At 41.8% G+C, this 8,542-nt stretch overlaps 1 protein-coding gene across 1 annotated transcript in view; it reads left to right on the forward strand.

The window, feature by feature from the left end:
* The first annotated feature begins 95 nt into the window (after positions 1-95).
* ZAR1L (zygote arrest 1 like) overlaps positions 96-8,542 on the forward strand; it is an 8,748-nt gene continuing 301 nt past the window's right edge. Inside the window, exons 1-4 of the mRNA XM_004282201.3 lie at positions 96-2,546; positions 3,049-3,141; positions 4,947-5,021; positions 8,524-8,542. The exon at positions 8,524-8,542 is cut by the window's right edge and continues 301 nt beyond it. Coding sequence (XP_004282249.1) covers positions 1,809-2,546; positions 3,049-3,141; positions 4,947-5,021; positions 8,524-8,542 — 925 coding nt within the window. The 5' untranslated portion in view covers positions 96-1,808. The remainder of the gene's footprint in view (positions 2,547-3,048; positions 3,142-4,946; positions 5,022-8,523) is intronic.

Here is an 8,542-nt window from a genome sequence, read left to right on the forward strand (position 1 = left end):
GATACGTCACGCGATGACGCCATGACGCTGCACGCAGCACGCGCGCGCCACCCGGAAGTCAGACTCGGGCCGCGTCTCCGCCGCCTCTAGTTGTGGCCGAAGCGAATACTTGTTTGGCTGCCTGACAGTCAGTTCCGAGCCGCTAAAGAGGGAGCTGAGGTGTCCGTTCTCTTCTCCTGAGCCTTCAGACTACTAGGCCGTGCTGCTTGGAGGCACCACGCCCTATGTATACTCGCCGCCTCCTCCCCCTTCGCTCCATGTCGCGTTTGGGTGGTCCCCCTCGAATGCGGCCTGGGGTCTGTGAAAAGTCTCTGTTTGGTCCTAAAAGCGGGCGTCCCCCAAAGTGGGCAGACGTTAGAAAACCCCGGAGTGGTCCGTGGCTGTGGATAACTCCCTTCCCGGCTGAGTGCGCCCTAAGGAGTGGAGGAGGCCGAGATTTGAAGCCAGAGGACATTGGTTCTAGTCCGCGTGTTGCTCTTAGGCAGCAGGATTTCAAAACCTCTGAGCCTGTTGCCCTGCTAGAAAAATTGTGAAACCCACCTCAGGCCTCCTGCAGTGTTAGGCACTTCCCTCTGCAGGCTTCCGTAGTATCCCTGACGTTCCTAGGGTACCAAACAACTGTTTTGTGCCTAACTTCCCCTCCAAACTGCCCTGAAAGACAGCAGTCTCATCATTCACGGCGACTGTGATATGCCTAGCACAAGGCTTAATTCAGGTTTATTGTAGTACCTAGGAAGCCTTCAGCTGGATTCTGGAGGTGAGAGGGGCTCATGGGCCTTGCTGCTTTCCGAAGGCTCTTGAGCAGTGAACAGTGGAAGCAACCGTGGATTTGAAAAAGAGTGGCCTCTACTTGGTACCTGAGGTGTCATTTTAGTTTGATCGTAATCCTTTGCTGTAGTAGGAAGCCTTACCAATACAGATAAATACCAAAGCTTATGATCATCTAGGCCTAAATAGCAAAGAAACATGGGCCTGGGATCCTTACCCAATAACAGCTAACACTTAATGAACATCTATGAGTTATTCTGCTTTATAAAGGATATCACGTTTAATCTTACAATAATCCTATAAATTGGTTAATATTGTCAGATGGGGAATCTGAGTTATCTAGTTAAGTAAGTTGAGTGATAAACAAGGCCCAGGTTTCAGTTCAAGTCTGTGTAACTTCAGATACGTAACTATCCTGTGATTGTCTGCATTTAACCTCTAAATCTGAACAATTTGCTGCTTTTCACCTTTTTTGGGGGGCGGGTCCACTAGAATAGACTATTGAGAACTGTTGGTATGTCATACAACCCTCTGAAATATACTTTTTCACTATATACACTGTTCCTCCCCCCTCCCCCCTCCCCACACTCTGCCCATAACTTTATGCTCCTTGCTCCTGTAGTACCAGGTTTTTTACATTCTTTAGCTCTGCCATAATATACTTTCTTCCTTATACTCACTCGTATAGTGTGGCAGCTCAAATAATTTACTGCTCGTATTGGATGTACAGTATCTTTTAAAACAGGGTCTCTAAAATGATAAGTCACTGTGGGAATAGTGAATTAATGTATTGCTAATTAAAACGTGTGTGAATAAGAAGGTAAATGAAAAACAGCTTTGAAAAAAGATTCAGGAGCAGTGAATTGAAGAGACAGAAAAAAGCAATTAGGGATGAGGTGGCAATTAGACCTCAGTAGGTAGGGAGATCGCCTTCCCTCCTGCAATTAGGGTAATAGGAAGCAGCACCCATCAGAATCAGAAATAAATGGAGAAGCTTGGGAAGAACCTGAACCAACTTGATCTGGAGAAAGAGGGAGCGGATGAAGGTGGAAGGCAAAACAAGGACACAAACAAACTGCCCCAGGATATTACGCTGCGCCTGGGCGCACAGCGGCCGGATGGAGCGCTTGGTCCGTGTGCCCTACAGCTTGTACCCGGGCTATGGGAACACGCTGCCTTTGGGCCAGCCTGGACTTTCTGAGCACAAACAGCCCGACTGGAGGCACAACAACGGTCCCCCCGCTTTCCTGGCCAGGCCGGGGCTGCTGGTGCCCTCCAACGCCTCCGACTACTGCGTGGACCCTTACAAGAGGGCCCAGCTTAAGGCCATTCTCTCCCAGATGAACCCCAGCCTGAGCCTGCGTCTGTGCAAGGCCGACACCAAGGAGGTGGGCGTGCAGGTGAACCCCCGGGTGGACAAGTCCGTGCAATGCTCACTGGGGCCTCGCACCTTGCACAGCCGCTCCCCCTGGGGCAGCACGGGGTACAAGGCGCCCCTGTCAGCCTGGGGAGTCTATTCTCCGGTGATGGGCCGCAGGGGCCTGGTACGGCTGCAGAAGGATGGGGAAGACGAGGAGAGGAAGGCGCTTTCGGGTCCTCCCGAGGCCAGCCAGCCGCCGCGGCTGCCGCCACCAACACCAAGGTCGGAAGAGAACCAGCGGGAGGAACTCCGGCAACAGGAAGAGTTGGGGGAGGAAGATGCCTCAAGTCCTCGGGAAAGGAAGCGCAAGCAAGCTCAGGGAGACGCCAGCGAGCCGCTCCGGAAGCCCAACTTCCAGGTGAGCTTTCTTTTCCCTCACCTCAGCCCTCTCTTTCCTTTTTTTCCATTTCTGGTGCAACGAGAGCAGAATCTTCTCTGCAAACATATATTTTACATGTCTTATGTGTATGTGTGTGTGTTTAATTTTTTGGTAAAATGGGGTGCCAACTTTAAGCCTATGAGAGCCCAAAGTTTGGGAACCATAGCTATTGGAAATGAGACAAAGAAGGGTTTCAGGTTTGTGAAATCTGTGATCAGATCTTCATTTTGTGCAGGTGGTGCTAATGGCCTTGGGGAAAATAGATTGGAAAAGCGTGAGAGCAGCTAGAAGCGTCCCAGAGTAATCAATCCTTGAGAGCTGAGTTCACGTAGTGACCTTGAGAATAGCTATGAATGAGATTAAGGAGGCTTCTTGTTGTTTCTTATACAAAGCCACAAGGATAGAAGGATCTGGCTTTTTATCCGCACCCCCCCTCCCCACCACCCCAAGATAGTAAAGGACTTTTCCTCCTTATTTGCAGTTTTTAGAACCAAAATATGGCTATTTTCACTGTAAAGATTGTAAGACCAGATGGGAGAGTGCTTATGTGTGGTGCATTTCTGGAACTAATAAGGTAAGTAAAAGTGAGTGGGACAAGGGAGAGCATGGGCGGGCACAGGTGCTGCATGGAGGAAGAACATGTTTCCTAATGGAGCATGACTAGAATGCTGTCTCGGTCATCTTGGCAGCCTCTGTGCCAGGTACATAACAGGTGTTCAGTAAATGTTTGGATTGAACTGAATTGGGCTGTCCACAAGAGCTCTTGAGCTCCTGAACCCTGGTGTTATATTTGGTTTGGTAGTTGCACCAGACAAAATGTCAGGTTATTTAAATGAACTCTTGCTCTTGTATACATTGGGACTTGCTATAATCTTTTTTTTTTTTTTTTTTTTGTATGCGGGCCTCTCACTGTTCTGGCCTCTCCCGTTGTGGAGCACAGGCTCCGAACGCACAGGCTCAGGGGCCATGGTTCACGGGCCCAGCCGCTCCGCGGCATGTGGGATCTTCCCGGACCGGGGCACGAACCCGTGTCTCCTGCATCGGCAGGCAGACTCTCAACCACTGCGCCACCAGGGAAGCCCTATAATCATTTTTTAGTTGGTATATTGTAACAAGTTTGGGCCTTAGCTCTAGAAAATTTCCACTGTCTGTCCACAAGGTGGGGCAATGAGAGAAATAATTTATTGTAAAGGTTAACCTTGAGAGACTTGGTTATTTAGGCTCCCCGCCTTAATTTGAATTAGTTGTCAACATATTTAGGCTGGGAAAGATTCCACATTTTGCATTTCCAGATTTTCCTGAACCATCAGACTCTGGTCATTAAACGCTCTCAGTTTGAGAGCAGTAGGCTGGACTTGAGCAGCTTCTGTCTCCTTTCACTGGGCATGTGGCCTTTATTTCACAGCAGTCTGCATCTCGTGTCTCTCATTCACCTCTACAAGCATTTGAGTTTGAGGCCCCTGTGCTGTTGCATTTTAGATACCGCTTTTCCTTCTTAAGGACTGTAGAGGGAGAGGGTAAGGAGGCATGCTACCACCTGAATGAAAACTTGGTTGTTTTTTGTTGTTGTTGTTGTTTTTTTTAACCCTAGCCATTTACTAGAGCCTGGAGGCGAATAGATTTTTAAACTAAACTAAAATTACTTTCCTTCTCTTGCCAGAAAAGAAACAGTGGGTTTAATTCAAACACTGGTGACACTAGGAAAAAAAGAACGAGACATAGAACTCATCCTGGAGAAATTTGATAGGAATGACGCAGACAAAATGAGATTTGGTGGTATATGCATTGGCACCCGTGGCATGGAAATGGTACAGAAATGATATAGGAGGGGGACGATTAACCCTGTCAGAGGGAAGGCATCTTGATGTCCAAGCAGGATTTTAAAGGTTTATAAATAGGAGTTCACCAAGTGAGGAAGGGAGAGAAAGTGCACAAGAAAATGCACAAAGCCTGGAAACCACGTGTGTTGGTGGGTAACTATAAGTAATTTAAATTTCAAATTGAGAAATACTGAAAAAAAAGAAAAAGTAGGGGCAAATAGACCAGGACAGAAGGAGCAAGTCAAGGGTTCTGCCTGCACAATGAATAAAGTTATCATAGCTACTTCTCACTGAAGACTTTTACTGTGGTACTTTGTGTACATTATTGGGTAGTTGTCAGAATTATAGAAAAAGGAAGTGGTATTGTCTCAATTTTACAGGTAAGGAAAATGAGGTTCAAATAATAAGAAAAAGTGACTGATAGCACTAGAAGAGCTTAAGACTTCAGCATAGAGGTTGGGCAAAAGCAAGCTGCAAGGTGAAGGAATGGATTACTTAAATTAAGATCTGGGAGCCTAGAGTACCTATAAACTTGTATAAAAGACAAATTTCTCTTTAGGTTTATTTCAAACAACTCTGTTGCAAATGCCAAAAGAGTTTTAACCCTTACCGAGTAGAAGCAATCCAATGCCAGGTAAGCAAATAGAATATTTCCATCGTAACCATAATGTTTTTATTCTTAAGCATGAAGCTTCTGTGGCAAAATGTTAGGATTTGATAGACTTAGATATCTGTACAGGAGTGTTACGTTTTCTGTATGTTTGAATTTTTATAATATTTTAGAAAAAACATTAATTCTACGTTTTCTGGCGGGGGGAAGGGGAAGATTTACTCTTAAGTTGCCTTATGTGGTGTGTTTATGTATGTGGTGTGTTTTTCCTCAAACACCCTGTGTATAGTCTGCATGTAATAATTTAACAGGTAACCTTTATTAAGCTTTTACTATGTGCCAAACTTGAGGCCAAGTGCTTTTCATTATCTCCTGTAATCTAACCTTTGAGGTAGATGTTATTCCCATGATACAGACCAGAAAGCTAAAGTTCAATAAGAAAATAACTTGCCCAAGGTTGGACAGATAGTATTAGAGTTGTGATCAGATTCCATGGTGTCCCCAAGGTCTAGGATGTCACAGAATTCGATGAGCTCTTACATAAAACAGCTTGCAGGAGACATCTCTTGAAGCTTTTCAGAAAAGTGTGACATAGTTGATTTTCATAATCAAGAATTTTTTTTAACCTAAATCCTTCACTTACATAACATTTTTATACTACTAAGAAATAAATAACTTAAAAAACTAGTCTAATCGTTTATAAATTATTTATCTTTAGATTTTCTAGTCTGACATTCTCATTTATTCTGTTTACTATAATTACTTTGGATTTAAATATATTTTCTTACTATTATACTCCTTTTTCTTGTGTTCACTTGAATTAATTTTTTAAAACCTCCCCCATTATCTTGGCAGTTATTCATTCTTTAATGTTCTTCTTTAATGTTCATCATACAGCATGATTCTTTAACAACTTATGTAGACGTTGATAAGTCAATCTCACCTCTCCTTGACAATGCAGTGACCTTAGGTCACACTAATTCCTTATCACTTCATCCAAACTTCTTTGCTGCTATTGTTGTATGTTATTTTTAAACTTTAAAAGACATTATTTGTTATAGTCATAATTAATTTAGCTTTAGCTACATATTTACCCTTTCTGCTGCTCTCAGGTCCTTTTTGTATCTGGGACTTTCCTTATACCTGAAGAACACATTTTAATATTTCCTGTAATGCAGATCTGAAGGTGACACATTTTATTTTGTCTAGATAGCTTTTTTAAAGGATATTTTTGCTGAATATAAAATGTTTAGGTTGGCAGTAGTTTCTTTCTGCCCCTTAAGGATCTGACCTTCATTGTTTCTGTAAAGTTGGCTATTGGTCTTATTGCAGCTCCTTTGAAGTAATATATCTCACTTTCTCACCTTCTTAAGTCTGTTTGCTTTTAAGATATTTCTCTCTGCTTTGGTTTTCAACAGTTTTACAATTTATGCCCAATTGTAGTTTCTTTGTATTTATCCTGCTTACAATTCATAGTGTTTCTTGAATCTGTAGCTTGAAGACTTTTATCACTCTTGGAAAATTATCAGCCATTATCTTTAAAATATTACTTCCACCTCTCTTTCTTCTAATTACTCATATTAGACCTTTCACCATATCCCTTATCTCTTTTATGCTCTTTTCTGTATTTCCTAAGCTTTTGTCTCTCTTTGCTTCCATTTGGATAGCAACTACTAAACTATCTTCCATTTCTCTAATTTTTCCTTCTGCTCTTTCCAATCTGCTGTCAAACCTACCTATTCAGTTATAGATTTGTTACTGTGTTTTTCAGTACTAGAATTTTTATGTCTTTTTAAGTGACGTCCAGTTCTTTGTTGGAAATATCAGTCTCTTTGAACATATTAAGCATCATTTTCTTAAAATCCATACCATAAAACTCCATTAGTTTAATCCTCTATGGTTCTGTTGCTATCCTCTTCACATTCCTTGGTTTTCGAGTATGTCGTTCTGTCTCGTTATATACCTGGTTACTTTTGAGTGCTATATATTGTATATGAAAAATTATAGTGATAATTTGAGGCCTAGGATAGTATTGCTTTTCACAGAAGACTTGTTTGCTTCTGTTGGGCAGATGGGGACACTAGCAATTTCAGATTACTATTTTCCAATCAGGGTTGAGCTGTTTTGAAACTGGGCTTCAGCAGTTGAAGGCTGGTCAATTTTGGGTTCATTCTTATTCTTAGGGTGTAGCCTTTCAGGGCCCTTCAGGGTCCCAGCACAAAACCTGAATTGTTTACCAGGTCTCTCCTACTTTGACATATTTAAGATTATCTCTCAGCCTCATCAACTTGTTAAACTCATTTTCAGCTTCCTGTTGTCTTTCACCTCTTACAGAATTGCCTTTAGAGAGAAAATAGTCCCAAATGTCAGGCTCATCTCTATTTCTGGGCTTCCTCCTCTGATACTTTGGTATCTCTCCAGTGCCTTCAAGTAGTTCTTGTTTTTAATTATTATCTTCTCTGCTCAGCTTTTCTTGTTGTCCTAAGTAGGAGATTTGGTCAAAACTACCTAATCCACCATTACTAAAACCAGAAACCTACCTTTAGACTAAATCCTGATTTTTTTTTTAACTAAAAAAATTTGTTTTGAATTAAGCCTTTTCTTCCTTATAAAGGTGATATGAGGATTAAGTGAATTTATATAAAGTGCTTGGAGCAGTACCTAGAGTAAACAACATGTGAGTATTGCTATTAGAATTTTCTTAAGGATGCATACTCATCAACGGGAGAGTGGAAGATGTAAGTGCAGTACAACATTTGATAAATCATATCTGAGACACTCATTTGGAAAATAAAAATGCCTATTTTCACAATATAAAAGGTAAAGCTTTACTTATTCTTTTTGGCTATGGACATATGCAGAAAACTGAGCAGTGATTATAAATTTTCAAAGATTAGCAGGGTTGGGAAGGTGGACCAGGGTAGTATACCAGTCTCCATGGGGTGTGTTTTTTATTTATCAGAAGACAGAATAGGATAATGGTTAAAAATTCTTCAAATTCCAGCAGAGATTAGGCATGACTGGAAGGAAAATATTTAACTTCCTCTAGAACACCCCTCCCTCCAGTTGTGACAAGCAAAAATCTCTCCAGATGTTTCCAAATGTCTGCTGGTAGGTAAAATACTACTGGTTGAGAATCACTGCTCTAGTATTTTTTAAATGTTCCAGTCTAGGTAATCAAATCACTTAATACCCACTGCTCACTCCCACCTGGCTACAAATGTAGAAACCTGTATAATGAAGAGACTCTAAAAACTCTAACTTTTAAACCTTTTCTCTTGTATCTTCTGGACTGGCTCATCAATGTTCTCTTAAATATCATCTGATCATTCATTTTGAAAAATGCATGACATTTAGTGGGCTGTGAGTGGTTTTGTACAACTTGGTCTTGGACTTCTCATAGGATTCAAAGGAAGAGAAAGATATCGGGGATAGGGGTGGTGGGGAAAAGTATTTTCATTTGAAGACTACATTTGAAGAACTAATTTGATCATTTAGTCCCCAAACTGTTGCTTCTTTTCAAAAGACCTGTTCAAAGTCTCGTT

Source organism: Orcinus orca, chromosome 18, assembly GCF_937001465.1.
Source record: "Orcinus orca chromosome 18, mOrcOrc1.1, whole genome shotgun sequence".
Classification (NCBI taxonomy): Eukaryota; Metazoa; Chordata; class Mammalia; order Artiodactyla; family Delphinidae; genus Orcinus; species Orcinus orca.